Raw genomic sequence first — 17,364 nt, 5'->3', positions numbered from 1 at the left:
CAGCAGCATGATAATGACCAGGTAATCCATTTTGAGTAATGTTTATTGAGGGATAAGTATTAACCAGAACACAGCAGGAGAATTCCCTCTATCCATTGATTCTACACTTGCCGCTGCCTCGGCAAAGCAGCCAGCGTAATTAAGGACCCCACGCACCCCGGACATTCTCTCTTCCACCTTCTTCCTTCGGGAAAAAGATACAAAAGTCTGAGGCCACGTACCAACCAACTTAAGAACAGCTTCTTCCCTACTGCTGTCAGACATTTGCATGGACCTACCTAGCATTAAATTGATCTTTCTCTACACCCTAGCTATGACTGTTAACACTACATTCTGCACTCTCTCGTTTCCTTCTCTATGAACGGTATGCTTTGTATAGCGCACAAGAAACAATACTTTTCCACTGTATGTTAATACATGTGACAATAATAAATCAAATCAAATCAAATTCATAGTCATGGCCGTGGCATCCTTCACAACCACCAGAGAGGGCAGATGGGACCCTCAATTTAAAGTCTCATCTCTGACCGTGCAACACTCCGTCAGTGCTGCACAGTGAGTGACAGCCTAGACTGGTGTCTTTAAATCTGCCGGCTTAAATCGACAATTACATCCCAGCTTGGAAAATCTCTTGACTAAAACACTAATTGAATTCCTAATAACAGTCTTTGTTGACTAGTTGAACTCAGTAAGAAGTCTCACAACACCAGGTTAAAGTCCGCCAAGGATAGCCAAGTTCCGCACGCATGAGGGCCGTCCTCAACCGGGATCTTGGGTTCATGTCACACTCCGTGTAACCCCCACCATTTGGCCTGGGCTTGCAAAATCCTACTAACTGTCCTGGCTGGAGACAATTCACACCTCTTTAACCTGTGACTATCCCTTTCTCCATTCACACTGTCTGCACCTGTGAAGACTCACATTCCAACCATTATCTTGCCACTGCGTCTCTGTCTATATATGCCGTGTTTGTGAACCCAACTCTCCACTCACCCGATGAAGGAGCAGCGCTCCGAAAGCTCGTACTACCAAATAAACCTGTTGGACTTTAAGCCGGTGTTGTGAGACTTCTTACTGTGCCTACCCCAGTCCAACGCCGACATCTCCACGTCATAGTTGAACTCAAACACAACTCCAGTTGTGTATTCTGCATTAAATGGTAGAACATTATATCATCTTCCGAAAACAGCCTGATAAATAGTGTCATGGGAGAAGTGCTAGCGTTATAAATAAAACCTGACCCTAGTAACGTTTTAAGATGAGAAGAAAAAATATTTGAATCAAGTGTTAGGAGTTAGTTCACTGCTTCCCAAACTCTCTCATTTACTGTACTTTGTACTGTCACCTGGACATTTGCCAGATGCATTTAGAAAAGAAAACCCATGTTGAGTATAACCATTTGCTAGCTCGAGTGCGGTGGGGAAGCAGTATTATTGTCAACACATTTTCCCTATATCTTCTAAACAGTGAAAATAAAGGCACAACGGAAAATTAATTTAGGAAGTAACTGCGGTATGGTTAAAAATAAATTGGGATAATCGCCACAGGAAAATGCATGATGTAGAAGATTAATCGTTTCCTTTCGAGTCACTGTCATACAAGAGCCATTAAGCATTTGTGTTTGTGGCCTGCACGGTTACATATCATGGGAACTACATACAAAGTTTTAAACAAGTCTTCATTAATTGACAGATATCTCAAGTGACATGTGGGATAGAATCTTACAACACAGGAGGAGCCTATTTAGCCAATTTTGTCTATGCTGCTTCTTTGAAAGAGCTATCCAGTTAGTCCCACTCCACTGCACTTCCCCCATAGCCCTACCATTTTCTCCATATCAAAAATTTATCCAATTCGCTTTGAAAGTTGCTATTGAATCTGTTTCCACCACCCAGATCTTCATAACTCAGTGCAGAAAAGTTCCCCTCACCTCACCCTATGGTTTGCTTGCCAATTCACTTCAATCTGTGTCCCGCTGGTTACCAATTTTTCTGCCTGCAGTAATAATTTTTCCTCAGTTGCTCTATCAAAGCCCTTCATGATTTTGAACGCCTTCATTAAATTTCCCCTTGACCTTTTCTGTTCTAAGGAGAGCAACCTCAGCTTCTTCAGTCTCTCCGGGTAACTGAAGCCTGTCATCTTTGGTACCAGCCTTCCCTGCACTCCCTTGCGATCTTTCCTAAAGTGTGCTGCCCAGAACTGGCCATAATACTCTGAACCAAAATCTAACCAGTACTCTGTAAAGGATTAGCATAACTTCTTTCGGAGTTGTTTCAAGTCAAGATCTTGTTTATCGTGTCTCTAATTGTGTTTTGCCGTTGATGCACTGTGCTCTGTGAAAATGGAATAGCTTTGAGGCAGTCATGAGCAACAGAGATTATAAGCACGAAAACTGCATGTGAATGAATTGAGAGAATTCCAGATCTTCCCTGAAAACTTAATGGGATTGATCTCTGCATTTCCTCACCGTAACAGAAACAGCTTAGAGACGCAGAAATTTGGTGCTAAAAGTATGTCTCCTTTTTAACTTCCACAGGAAAGAATTGAATACTCAAAAACATTTCAGGGAAAATATTTCAATTTCTTGGGTTACTTTTTCTCCATATACTGTGTCTGGAAGATCTTCATGGTGAGTAAACCTTACCGTTATGGCACTGCTACATGCTGAATGGGAAGGATGGGCTTGACAGAACCATTTATAATGTTAAGCTACCATTTGTAGATCTCAAACCCCCAGCCCCCTAAATCCCAGGCAACTCGCTTCTCATTTCATATAGATCTTACCCGACAGCTTGTCCTGTTTGAATTTTGTCATTTGCTAAGTGTAAGCCACTGAATTTCCAGCCCAGATGTTTTTTGATCGGAATGCCTCAGTTACGTAAGTAAGCTTGCCCCTCCCTCCCTCATACTCCCTCCCTCACTTCCTCACTCCCTCCTTTACTCATACTCTGTCTCTCTCATTCCCTCCCTCCCTCAACCCCTCCCTCGATCCTCAGCCTCAAAAGCTTTTTTGGGAGCGGGAGGGTGGGGAGGAGGGGGGTGGGGCGGGGGGAGGTGGATAGGATATAAAGTTCTTCACTCAAAGGGTTGTGAAAATCGGAACTCTGTCTCTCCCCAAAAAGCTACTGAGGCTGGGGAAGTCAATTGAAAAATATGAAACCAGGATGGATTGATTTTTGTTGGGAAAGAGGATTAAAAACTTCAGAACCGAAGCAGGTAGACGAGTTAAGATATAGATCAGTCATGTTCCAGCGAGATGGTGGAACAACTTCAAGAAGCTGAATGTTATCTCCAGGTCCTGTTTGGTTGTTACTGTAATGCAGGCCAACTACAAAGGGCTCAGTGAGTTAGTTTTAAGCACTTGACGTCCACATTAAATTTGACGGTAGCTTTCATCAATTGCTTTCATTCTGACTTGTTGAGGGCGGCACGGTGGCACAGTGGTTAACACTGCTGCCTCACAGCGCCAGGGATCCAGGTTCGATTCCCGGCTTGGGTCACTGTCTGTGTGGAGTTTGCACATTCTCCTCGTGTCTGCGTGGGTTTCCTCCCACACTCCAAAGATATGCGAGTTGGGTTGATTGGCCATGGTAAATTGTCCCTTAGTGTCAGGGGGACTCAGAAGATAAATATGTGGGATTACAGGGGTAGGGCCTGGGTGGGATTGAGGTCGGTGCAGACTCGATGGGCCAAAATGGCCTCCTTCTACACTGTAAGGATTCTATGAAACTATTTGTGAGTGATCTCTTGGTTCTTACCTATGTTAACATAGACAAGCTCTGATGTAACTGGAATATAATCCATTACAGATAAACCTGGTCTTGTTGGCTGTTTGATTTGTGTTTTTCTCCCCACATTTAATTTGCAGGCAACCATAAATATCGTCTTTGATCGAGTTGGTAAAACAGACCCGGTCACTCGCGGTATAGAGATCACCGTGAACTACCTGGGCATTCAGTTTGATGTGAGTATAAGTATTGCTCATTGTAACACCTGATTTCTCGATGTTGGACAATGAATAACACTGGTTGAATCCCTACCGTTAAATGAAGTAGGTGTTGCTTAATACCCACCTGGCTCACACCTGCCAACTCCTCATCAAGTTATCCATAGTAGAGTTAAAGGCATCAGCAGAGTTTCATGAGTGAGGGCAAAGCCACTTAACCATCAAAGCTCATCTCTCCACTAGATGAAATATCAAGCTTTTCTGTTTAAAGACTGCATTGTTGGCATATCATGGAGGTCACACACAAAGTTTGGTAAGGTGCAGAAGGAAGCCATTCGGCTGACCGTGTCTACACCAGCAACTCGCTGGATTTCTCCTGCTTTCCCCCCATAACCCTGCAGATTCTTCCCTTTCAGAAAACACTCTCATTCCCTCCTGAATGCTTCAGTTGACCCTACCTCCACCACACTCTCAGGCAGCATATTCCAGACCATAACCAGTCTTTGCACGAAAAGGCTTTCTTCTTATCTCTATTGCTGCTTTTACCAATTAGCTTAAACCTCTGCCCACTCTGCCCACTCGATCCTTTCGTTAGTGAGAACAGTTTCTTCCAATTTACTCTGTTCAAAGCCCTCATGATTTTGAATGCCTCTATAAATATTCTCTCAGCCTTTATTTCTTTAAGGAAAACCATCCTAACTTCCCCAATCTATCTTCGTTAATCAAGTCTTCATTTAGTTACACGTATTTCCAGTAACAGGTGCTAACGGATCTTGTGATTCTGATGTGGGATAGGATCGTACAGCATAGGAAGGGGCCATTTGGCCCATTGTGCCTGTGCTGGCCCATTGAAAGAGTTAGCGAAGTAGTCTCACTCCCTACCCTTTCTCCATAGCCCTGTAAGCTTCTCTTTTTCAGCTATTTGTCCAATTCCTTTTTGAAAGTTACTAATGAATCTGCTTCACTGCCATCGACCCCAATGCACTGCATTAACTTTCTCCTCCTCTCCCCTCTGGTTCTTCTGCCAGTGACGCAAGTTAGCACTACTGCCTCACAGCTCCAGGGACGCAGGTTCAATTCAGACCACGGGTCACTGTGTGGAGTTTGCACGTTCTCCCCGTGTCTGTATGTGGGTTTCTTCCAGGTGCTCCAGTTTCCTCCCACAGTTCAAAAATATGCGAGTTAGGTTGATTGACCTTCCTAAATTGACCCTAGTGTCAGGAGGTTAGCAGGGTAAATATGAGGATTACGGAAATAGGGCCTGTGTGGGATTGTGGTCAGTGCAGACTTGATGGACCAAATGGTCATCTTCTGCACTGTAGGGATTCTTATGATTAGCATCTTGGAAATACAGACTCAACAGAATCCAAAGTGAAATGTTATAGCAAAGGGTCTGTTATTGCTGCCAACATTAACAAATCAGAAAGGAAATAGACCATTTTCACTTCCTTATTTTTGTGTTTTTAAGGAACTGAACTCACTTTCACGTGAAGTAATTCTGTAAAGTTCAGTTCCCTTGACCTATCTTTACACATCAAGTCAAAATAGATAGCAGTTTCATCAGTGTGTTTCACATAGCGCTGCCACAATCAGAATAACCTGTGTGGCAGTTAGGAAAACAAAGATCATTTGCAATCAGTCGTTCATAAAATGCAAATTAATAATGCCAAGTAAGTTCCGAATGAACCCTCATGTTGAGTGTGAGTGGCCGAGTCGGTGTGAATACTGTTCTTTCCATTTTCATAGCTGACAACATAAAAGTCTGGAATAAGAAACAAAGATCATTCAGCCCATCCAAGTTTGGCCTTCTCATGCATCTCACCTAATTGGGGAGAACTTCCCTGCTCTTAAGTAATCCTATTATCACATTTTATATATTGCTCCAAATCTTTATTTTTCCTCTAATAGTTGACCTCAGGGCCCCGAAATGTCTGTGGGTAGCGGACTCACCTCTGAGTCAAAAAGTTCTGGGTTCCAGGACTCGAGTGCAGAAATCAAGGCTGACGCTCCAATTGCAGTAATGAGAGTGTGCTGCATTGTTGGAGGTGCTGTCCTTTGGATGAGACATTAAACCAAAACCCCATCTTCCCTCTGGGGTAGATGTAAAAGATCCCCTAACCTTTCAAAGAAGAGCAGGGAAGTTCTCCCCAGCATCCCAACAATATTAATCCCTCAATCAACGTCGATGATCGAACCATCATTACATTGCTGTTCATGGGAGCTTGCTGTGCACAAGTTGGCTGCTGCGTTTCCTATAATGCACAGTGATTACAGTTCAAGAGTGTTTCATTGGCAGTAAAGTTCCTTGGGATATCCTGTGGCTGTGAAGGATTTTTTCTCTCTCTCATGTGTAAGATTATATTAGCTCTGAGTTATTATATATTTTCTCAAGGCACCTGGTTTCTGAGCAGAATAGGAAACATTCTGCCTTCAAGTAGCATTTTCACATTGGTTTCCTTTGAATGCAGGTGAAGTTTTGGTCTCAACATATCTCCTTTATACTTGTGGGAATTATTATCGTCACTTCTATTCGGGGCTTGTTGATAACGCTCACCAAGGTATGTGCAGGAACTAAGTTCAGCTTTCACTATGTTTTATTAATTGCAAAGAGTAGTTGTGTATATTATAGAATTTCTATTAAACTTTTCTTGCTGCTAGTGCACAATTCATGGTATTTCTGTCATGATAAACAGTTACAGTTCACTGTCAGTTTTGAATTACGACACAGTTCACAATGTATTCATTATGTGGAGATGCTGGCGTTGGATTGGGGTGGGCACAGTAAGAAGCCTCACAACATCAGATTAAAGTCCAACAGGTTTATTTAATAACTAAATAATAAATATAAATAAATTGTTACAATTATCTATATAAATGATAAACAAATAATAAATAAACCTGTTGGACTTTAACCTGGTGTTGTAGACTTCTTAGAATGTATTTATTACACCCATAACTTGCAGCTCTTCCAGCTCTTGATTTGTGTCTCTAAGGTAAGGTAACCATAGTGCTGGGGCTGGCCTTCTGCTTTGCTTTTGGATGGGATCTGGCCCCAGCATGCTCTCATTGCCAGTGTGTGGCCCTGGCCAGATCTCTCTCCCCATCACTGGACCAAAGCCAACCTGCACCCTGGCCTCCATCACCTGCCAACCTGTCTGAACTGAATAAGAGGAGAGAAATGAGCAACAAGGAACAGGGAGAAGACGAGCGAGTCAGAACAGTGAAGGAGTGAGAAAGACAACCAGAAAGGAGAGAGGGGAAAAAAGATGAACAAGATACAGAACCAAACCAGAACAGCAGAGAGACAGAAACCGAACAAAGAGCAGTGCAAGAGAAACAGACGGAAGAACTGCACAGATGAGCACATATTGTCTCTTACACATACTCACACACGCAATTATATATCTGTGTACATGCTCGTGCTCTCACACCAGACATACACGCACATTGTCTCTGTCTTCCACATGTGCTCATGCGTGCACTCGCACATCTGTGTACATACTCACGCTATCTCTCAGACACACCGGCTACACTTTCCAAACACTGGCCATTAGGCATTTGTTTTTACATATCTCTACTTATTGTTACTGGCTGAAATTCAAAGAACAGTACAGCACAGGAAACAGGCCCTTCGGCCCTCCAAGCCTGTGCCGCTCCTTGGTCCAACTAGACCAATCGTTTGTATCCCTCCATTCCCAGGCTGCTCATGTGACTATCCAGGTAAGTCTTAAACGATGTCAGCGTGCCTGCCTCCACCACCCTACTTGGCAGCGCATTCCAGGCCCCCACCACCTTCTGTGTAAAAAAACGTCCCTCTGGCAGCACGGTAGCACAGGGGCGGCACGGTAGCACAGTGGTTAGCACTGCTGCTTCACAGCTCCAGGGTCCCGGGTTCGATTCCCGGCTCGGGTCACTGTCTGTGTGGAGTTTGCACATTCTCCTCGTGTCTGCGTGGGTTTCCTCCGGGTGCTCCGGTTTCCTCCCACAGTCCAAAGATGTGCAGCTTAGGTTGATTGGCCAGGTTATAAATTGCCCCTTAGAGTCCTGGGATGCGTAGGTTAGAGGGATTAGCGGGTAAATATGTGGGGGTAGGGCCTGGGTGGGATTGTGGTCGGTGCAGACTCGATGGGCCGAATGGCCTCCTTCTGCACTGTAGGGTTTCTATGATTCTTCTATGATGTCTGAGTTATACTTCGCCCCTCTCAGCTTGAGCCCGTGACCCTTGTGATCGTCACCTCCGACCTGGGAAAAAGCTTCCCACTGTTCACCCTATCTATACCCTTCATAATCTTGTACACCTCTATTAGATCTCCCCTCATTCGCCGTCTTTCCAAGGAGAACAACCCCAGTCTACCCAATCTCTCCTCATAGCTAAGACCCTCCATACCAGGCAACATCCTGGTAAACCTTCTCTGCACTCTCTCTAATGCCTCCACGTCCTTCTGGTAGTGCGGCGACCAGAACTGGACGCAGTACTCCAAATGTGGCCTAACCAGCGTTCTATACAGCTGCATCATCAGACTCCAGCTTTTATACTCTATACCCCGTCCTATAAAGGCAAGCATACCATATGCCGCCTTCACCACCTTCTCCACCTGTGTTGCCACCTTCAAGGATTTGTGGACTTGCACACCTAGGTCCCTCTGTGTTTCTATACTCCTGATGACTCTGCCATTTATTGTATAACTCCTCCCTACATTATTTCTTCCAAAATGCATCACTTCGCATTTATCCGGATTAAACTCCATCTGCCACCTCTCCGCCCAATTTTCCAGCCTATCTATATCCTGCTGTATTGCCCGACAATGCTCTTCGCTATCCGCAATTCCAGCCATCTTCGTGTCATCCGCAAACTTGCTGATTACACCAGTTACACCTTCTTCCAAATCATTTATATATATCACAAATAGCAGAGGTCCCAGTACAGAGCCCTGCGGAACACCACTGGTCACAGACCTCCAGCCGGAAAAAGACCCTTCGACCACTACCCTCTGTCTCCTATGGCCAAGCCAGTTCTCCACCCATCTAGCCACTTCTCCTTGTATCCCATGAGCCTTAACCTTCTTAACCAACCTGCCATGTGGGACTTTGTCAAATGCCTTACTGAAATCCATATAGACAACATCCACGGCCCTTCCTTCATCAACCGTTTTTGTCACTTCCTCAAAAAACTCCACCAAATTTGTAAGGCACGACCTCCCTCTTACAAAACCATGCTGTCTGTCACTAATGAGATTGTTCCGTTCTAAATGCACATACATCCCGTCTCTAAGAATCCTCTCCAACAACTTCCCTACCACGGACGTCAAGCTCACCGGCCTATAATTTCCTGGGTTATCCCTGCTACCCTTCTTAAACAACGGGACCACATTCGCTATCCTCCAATCCTCAGGGACCTCACCCGTCATCCAAAGAAGCGACAAAGATTTCCGTCAGAGGCCCAGCAATTTCATCTCTCGTCTCCCTGAGCAGTCGAGGATAGATGCCATCAGGCCCTGGGGCTTTGTCAGTTTTAATGTTCCCTAAAAAACCTAACACTTCCTCTCTTGTAATGGAGATTTTCTCTAACGGGTCAACACCTCCCTCCGAGACACTCCCGGTTAACACGCCCCTCTCCTTCGTGAATACCGATGCAAAGTATTCATTTAGGATCTCCCCTATTCCCTTGGGTTCTAAGCATAATTCCCCTCCTTTGTCCCTGAGAGGTCCGATTTTCTCCCTGACAACTCTTTTGTTCCTAACGTATTCATTCACAGAATCATAGAATCCCTACAGTGCAGAAGGAGGCCATTCAGCCCATTGAGCCTACATCGACAACCATCCCACCCAGGGCCCTATCCCCGTAACTTCACGTATTTACCCTGCTAGTCCCCCGATACTAAGGTCAATTTAGCATGGCCAGGCCATCTAACCCGCACATTTTTGGACTGTGGGAGGAAACCGGAGCATCCAGAGGAAACCCAGGCAGACACGGGGAGAACGTGCCAACTCCACGCAGACAGTGACCCGAGGCTGGAATTGAACCCGGTCCCTGGCGTCGTGAGGCAGCAGTGCCACCATGCTGTGGGTGCTGGTCAACATTGCCATCTCTATATAAAAGCAAATAACTGCAGATGCTGGAATCTGAAACCAAAAGAGAAAATGCTGGAAAATCTCAGCAGGTCTGGCAGCATTTGTAAGGAGAGAAAAGAGCTGACGTTTTGAGTCCAGATGACCCTTTGTCAAAGCCCAAAAACCCAAATCACCAGCTTTGACAAAGGGTCATCTGGACTCGAAACGTCAGCTCTTTTCTCTCCTTACAAATGCTGCCAGACCTGCTGAGATTTTCCAGCATTTCCTCTTGATTGCCATCTCTAATTGTCTTGAGAAAGTGGTTATGGGTCTTCTGCACAACTCACCATAATAATTTTGAACACATATGAAATTTCTCCTCAACCTTCTCGACTGTAAAGAGAGCAATCAAAACAGCACATGCTGAAATACCCAGCAACCTTTGTACAGAGGAACCGAGTTAACTTTTCAAGTTAAATATGGCTCTTCTTCAGAACTGAAAAGTGGTAGAAAAGTCACGGGTTATATGACATTGGAAGAAGGGAGGAAGAGGAAGAACAAAGGGGTCGGGGAGTGGACCTAATCGAAAGATGGGGTGCAGTTCCGTGTGAAATGTCACACGTTTTGAGGCAATGAAAGGAGGGCGGGGGAGAAGAATAAAAGGGAATGTGTGAGATAGTTCAGAGGGCAGGAGAGATATAAATGACAAAAGATTTCCTGCTACAAAAGCTAGGAGTGGCAATGAGTATAGTAAAGAAACACAGGAGGTAAGCAAAAGGAGAGCAACCCCATCCCTGGTGTTGTTCTGGTAGAGATACTTCTGATATATTTTAATTCAATATTTGTTTTGTTTCTCTCCTAGTTTTTTTATGCAATCTCCAGCAATAAATCATCGAATGTTATAGTACTCGTCCTCGCACAGATTATGGTAAGTAATTGATAGGCTGGTCTGGCTTGTTAGTGATTTACAGGCAACGCGGGATAAGAAGACAAATATTTCTTCCACCCGCTGGCTTCAAAGAGTCCTATTTGAAATGAGTTTGGACAATTGCAAAACCAGATTAGAGAACAAAATTGTTCTCCGTTCGGTGAGAAATTTAGGTTTGTTTGGAATATTTAAGTATCAGGTAGATCTTACCTTTGGTCAGAGAACAGGATTGTTCAGAGAATAGAAGCTGCAGCAGCTAGCGTGGGATTAGATATGAGATAGACGTGGGTAGAACACCTGCCTCTGAGTTAGAAGGTTATGGATTCAAACCCAGTCCAGAGATTTGAGCACATGGTCTAGGCTGATATTTCCAGCATAGTACTGAAGGAGTTCTGCACTCTCAAATGTCTTATACAATCTCACCATAACATTCCAACTCCTATACTCAATACTTTGATTTATAAAGGCCAATGTACCAAAAGCGGAGGTAATTGCAGCGTGACATGTTTACACAGGCAATCACCATTATAAAATGTGGGAACTTTTCTTGGGGAGCAATTTGCAAAAAGTGAACACATATTTCAACTGCTGACATGAATAAAGCTTGTAACTGAACTTTATGTAAGACTTTATACAAGACATAAGATGCACACAAAGATTACAAGATGTTTCCCCTCCCTGAAACAACAGAACAAAGAGGAGCAGGAATAAGCTATGTGACACCCTCGGGTCTGCTCTGACATTCAATAAAATCGTAGCTGGTGCGATTCATAGAATCCCTTCAGCGCAGAAGGAGGCCATTTGACCCATCGAGCCTGCATCGCCAACAATTCCACCCACGATCTATCCCCGAAAACCCACATATTTACCCTGCTAATCCTTCTCACCTACACATCTGGGGACACTAAGGGCAATTTACAATGGCCAATCCATCTAACCTTCTTTCAGAGATGCTGAACATAGCAAAAAAAAACCCAAATCACCAGTTTCAGTGAAGCCTCTCCACATCTTGTGTCATTCGTACGTTTTAGCAGAAGCCTGAATTCAAATATAAATGCAAGCTTTATTTATAAATGATTTAAGGGAATTTTTTCTATCCAAGTGTTGTGAAACCTTGGCTTTCCTACAGCAGCAAGAGGCGAAGTCATTGAGTATCTTCAAGACTAAGATAGACAGTTTCTTAAAATATACAGTGTTAAGAGTTATAGGAACCAGCAAGAAAGCGGAATTGAGGCCAAGATCAGACCAATAGGAACGACACGGTGGCACAGTGGTTAGCACTGCTGCCTCACAGTGCCAAGGTCCTGGGTTTGCACACCCCCCCCGGTCTGCATGGGTCTCCTCCGGGTACTCCAGTTTCCTCCCACAGTCCAAAGATGTGAAGGTTAGATGGATTGGCCATTGTAAATTGCCCTTAGTGTCCCCAGATGTGTAGGTGAGAAGGATTAGCAGGGTAAATATGTGGGTTTTCGGGGATAGATCGTGGGTGGAATTGTTGGCGATGCAGGCTCGATGGATCAAATGGCCTTCTGCGCTGAAGGGATTCTATGAATCGCACCAGCTACGATTTTATTGAATGTCAGAGCAGACCCGAGGGTGTCACATAGCTTATTCCTGCTCCTCTTTCTTCCGTTGTTTCAGGGAGGGGAAACATCTTGTAATCTTTGTGTGTATCTTATGTCTTGTATAAAGTCTTACATAATGCTCAACTACAGAAATCAAGCTTTATTCATGTCAGCAGTTGAAATATGTGTTCACTTTTTGCAAATTGCTCCCCAAGAAAAGTTCCCACATTTTATAATGGTGATTGCCTGTGTAAACATGTCACGCTGCAATTACCTCCGCTTTTGGTACATTGGCCTTTATAAATCAAAATATTGAGTATAGGAGTTGGAATGTTATGGTGAGATTGTATAAGACATTGGTGAGGCCAAATTTATTGTGTGCAGTTTTGGTCACCTAGTTACAGGAAGGATATTAATAAGGTTGAAAGAGTGCAGAGGAGGTTTACAAGGATGTGGCCGGGACTTGAGAAACTGAGTTACAGAGAAAGGTTGAATAGGTTAGGACTTTATTCCCTGGAGCGCAGAAGAATGAGGGGAGATTTGATAGAGGTGTATAAAATTATGATGGGTATAGATAGAGTGAATGCAAGCAGACTTTTCCCACTGAGGCTAGGGGAGAAAATAACTAGAGGACATGGGTTAAGGGTGAGGGGGGAAAAGTTTAAAGGGAATATTAGGGGGGGGCTTCTTCACGCAGAGAGTGGTGGGAGTGTGGAATGAGCTGCCGGATAAAGTGGTGAATGCGGGCTCACTTTTAACATTTAAGAAAAACTTGGACAGGTACATGGATGAGAGGGGTGTGGAGGGATATGGTCCAGGTGCAGGTCAGTGGGACTAGGCACAAAAATGGTTCGGCACAGACAAGAAGGGCCAAAAAGCCTGTTTCTGTGCTGTAATGTTCTATGGTTCTATGGTTCCCAGTGGAGGGCACTGCACCAGCAGAGAGTAAATACAGAGTGATGGGTTGAGGCAGTTTACATTGTAAACATTTGATAGAGGAACTTGTAACGGAGAATAAAGATAAAGTTTTAAAGTTCATTTATTAGTGTCACAAGTAGGCTTACATTAACACTGCAATGAAGTAACTGTGAAAATCCCCTAGTCGACACACTCCAGTGCCTGTTCGAGTACACTAAGGGAGAATTTAGCACGGCCAATGCACCTAACCAGCGCGTCTTTCGGACTGTGGGAGGAAACCGGAGCACCCGGAGGAAACCCACGCAGACGCCGGGAGAACGTGCAAACTCCACATAGACAGTGACCCAAGCCGGGAATCGAACCCGGAGTGGCTGGCGCTGTGAGGCAGCAGTGCTAAGACAGATGCTAATGATTTTAAAATGGGAATAGATGTACATCTGATCAAATATCCATAGCTTCAGTCCTTAACCCTAACCCAAATTCACAAAATACCACAGAGTGAGCAGGAGCTTTGAAAATGTTAACATTTATTCTGATTCACAATTTTACCCTCTTGCCCTTTCTTTTGGCACAGGGGATGTATTTTGTGTCATCGGTGTTGCTGATGAGAATGAGCATGCCTCTTGAATATCGCACCATTGTCACTGAGGTCCTGGGAGAGCTGCAGTTTAACTTTTACCATCGCTGGTTTGATGTCATCTTCCTGGTCAGCGCACTGTCCAGTATCGTCTTCCTGTACCTGGCACACAAACAAGCCCCAGAAAAGCACATGAGCTTTTAAAACCACTGCCAACCAGGGCACTCATCTTCTGTGCTCACATCCACTTTATGAAACACTGGACCATAACCTTGCATCAAAACCCACCGTTTGTATATTGAGAAGGCTTGAGGAAGGACAGTGTACAGACAGTCGGCCCTTTGTGGATGACAAAACGTGGATGGTTGGTGGTTTGATGTAAAGGGTATGAAAAATTTAACTTTTATAGAAGGCTTTGTCTGGATAAGTATCAGAAGCGAAATCACTGCTAAAGTTTACAATTATTTTTGAATTGAAGAAATTGGAATCAGTAAATTGTTTTATTGAAAGCTGCAGCTGGATGTTAATATTTTGTTTTTGTAAGTACTGTAAAAAAAAGATTTTTGAGGAATAAATTTTCCATTTGTTATAATGGAGGAAAAGCAATGGGAATGTACACCTTCAGTTCCCCAGTGTGTGTCCCCAGTCAGCAAGGCTGCAACCGGGAGTGTGTGTTTCTTAACGTTGACCCTTAATTCCCATCCCCAGGTAATCTCAAAGCCGTAGGAACTGTGCGTAGGAATTTGATTGACTTCCCGCTCTGTAAAAACAAAATTCTGAAAGATTGTCTTTTCCTTGGAGCAAACGGGAAGTTGAATTTTAATAAGACACAGCTCTGATCTTGCAATGGAGACTTGCTGAAGTGATGATCCCAGCGACATTGCCGCTTCTCTGGGTAGCCTCACAGGTTTCTGATACGTGGAGTGTATTATCCAGGGTGTGCCTCAGACTCTTCCAGTGAATGAAGTGTGTCGATGATGACCTTCTAATTGTTCTCACGCAAGCAGCGTACGCACGAGGTGGGAGCACCTTCTACATGTGCATTGTATGTCATCTGAGTCTACCTCAAGTGTGAGTGTGTGGATTCTCGATCTTTTTGGGTCGTATTTTACAGTGTCTGATTTCTCCAGGTTCTTTATTACTCTGATTTCAGTATTTCTGTTGTGATGGTGCTTCTGTGTTTTTCCCAAAAAACTTAAAGGGGTCCAATAAATTAAATATTATTTGTGCAAAGAAAATTATGTGTAGAAATCATGGATGTTGAAAATGAGCTATAGCAGGTATTGAAGTCAATGACTCAGTGTAATGACAAAGCTTTAATATTCTGAATGATCTTTTAAACAGCCCAGTTTTCTTCACACTCCCAGTGCCTCCTGCGATTCCTGTGCAATGAATCATAGAATCCCTACAGTACAGAAGGAGGCCATTCGGCCCATCGAGCCTGCACCAACAGCAATCCAACCCAGGCCCTATCCCTGTAACCCCACGTTTTTACCCTGCTCATCCCCTTGACACTAAGGGGCAATTTAGCACGGCCAATCCACCTAACCCACACATCTTTAGACTAGTGGAGGAAACCGGAGCACCCGGAGAAAACCCACACAGATATGGGGAGAATGTGCAAACTCCACACAGACAGTGACCCGAGGCCGGAATCAAACCTGGGTCCCTGGCACTGTGAGGCAGCAGTGCTAACCACCGTGCCGCCCCTCTTGAACTTTAATAGTTTCTGTCTGCACTCGCTGTTAACTGTTTTGTTTTAAATTTTTATTTTGTGCCTTATTTTGTGTGTAAACTTGTGTGTAAACATGAGGTCATCCAAACTGGTCTGCTGTGTCCGAGCTCTCTCAAAGTCCCATTCATCCATCACCCTTGTGCTCTCTGACCTGCATTGGGTCCAGGGTAAGCAACACTCCCCTTTTAAAATTTGCATTCTTAGTTTAAATCCCATCATGGGCTTGCCCCTCCCTATCTCTGTAATCTCCAACCCCACAGCCACCCGAAATCTCTCTGCTCCCCAATTCTACATATTGCCCATCCCAGATTTTAATTGCTTCACTATTAGCAGTCGTGCCTTGGTTATCTGGGCCCTGAGCCCTGAAATTTTCTCCCTAAACCCCTCTTTCCTCCTTGAAGTCACTCTTTAAAATCTACCTCTATAATCAGGTTCCCGGTCACTGTCAAGTTTTCCTTTAAAATGCCCTCATTAAATGCCTTGGGACATTTTATTACATCACAAGCACTATAGGAATACAAGTTGTTGTTGTATATGTACATCCAACTTTATTTTATAATCTTGCATTTTGCGTACTAAATTACAAAATGAACAGAATGTACAGGCAGCCATTTCCGGGTCTACCATTTCAGTGTTCATTGTTGAATGAGGATGTGACACTCAGAGAATGGATATGGCTGGGATATTAACCTTTAATGCAGTACACAATAAACTGTGATCCATGTACATTGATCATTTCCATTGTCTCATCTGAAAACACACACCGACATGCACTGTCTCACACACCAACACGCACAAGCGCACACATCCACCAACACGTGTGCAGGCGCACACGCAGGCAGCTATTAACTGAAGTATGTAAGAGCTATGATTTACCAAAGGCTGCTCTGAACCTTTGATGATAGAATAAAATAAATTTGCAACTGAGTGAACTCACTCTACCTTGATTCCGAATTAAAAACTTTTTCTAACTTTAGCAGAGCTTGTGAGCTGTGGAGTCTTAAGGACAGTTACTAAGTCAAATATGGCAGATGTGTTGCTCAAACACACGTCTATAATCATTGTCCTGTTTATCAATCATGCTTAACTGATGTGAAAAAAAACAAAGCATAAAAAACTCCAAATATTGAGTTTGAAATTGAAGCATAAAAATATTGGAAATATTAATCATCTGTCTCTATGAGCGGGCTTGTGGGTGTCTTCCTTGCATCCAACCAGATGATTCTGGTAACATTAAATTGCCTTTTCAATTTATAGATTCCAGTGGATCTGCGGTGCATTTCCAGCACTTGTGTTTTTGAATGAATGTACATTGTATGTGCACTATGAACTTCTCAAAGTTTAATCTCATTGCTGCTGATGTTGTGTTGGATATGGAATCTCCAATTTTTGAGTCCGTGACCCAAGGTTCACGTCTCTCCAGCCAGGGAAAATGACCCCGTTGAACCCCTTAAGCGTTGATGACTGGGGAGGAGCTTTCCAGGGTTCCTCCAGAACTGGTAAACGTTTCTTTCATCGCCCAGGCGACTGATTGAGGAAAGTAGGGGGTAGGGATGTGCGATTTTTATTTTATTTTTGTTCAGCAGGCCAGTAATCAGGTGGGTGACCTCTAAACCCAATATTCCAAGGAAAGTTTAAAGTTTA

At 43.9% G+C, this 17,364-nt stretch overlaps 1 protein-coding gene across 1 annotated transcript in view; it reads left to right on the top strand.

Annotated features, from left to right (window-relative positions):
- LOC144499496 (Golgi pH regulator) overlaps positions 1-16,451 on the top strand; it is a 50,747-nt gene extending 34,296 nt beyond the window's left edge. Inside the window, exons 9-13 of the mRNA XM_078221502.1 lie at positions 2,537-2,629; positions 3,869-3,964; positions 6,415-6,504; positions 10,860-10,925; positions 13,983-16,451. Of these exons, the coding sequence (XP_078077628.1) occupies positions 2,537-2,629; positions 3,869-3,964; positions 6,415-6,504; positions 10,860-10,925; positions 13,983-14,189 (552 nt within the window). The 3' untranslated portion in view covers positions 14,190-16,451. The remainder of the gene's footprint in view (positions 1-2,536; positions 2,630-3,868; positions 3,965-6,414; positions 6,505-10,859; positions 10,926-13,982) is intronic.
- The last annotated feature ends 913 nt before the right edge of the window (positions 16,452-17,364 follow it).

This window comes from Mustelus asterias, chromosome 10 (genome assembly GCF_964213995.1).
Source record: "Mustelus asterias chromosome 10, sMusAst1.hap1.1, whole genome shotgun sequence".
Classification (NCBI taxonomy): domain Eukaryota; kingdom Metazoa; phylum Chordata; class Chondrichthyes; order Carcharhiniformes; family Triakidae; genus Mustelus; species Mustelus asterias.
This window is presented reverse-complemented; position numbering and strand designations above follow the sequence as displayed.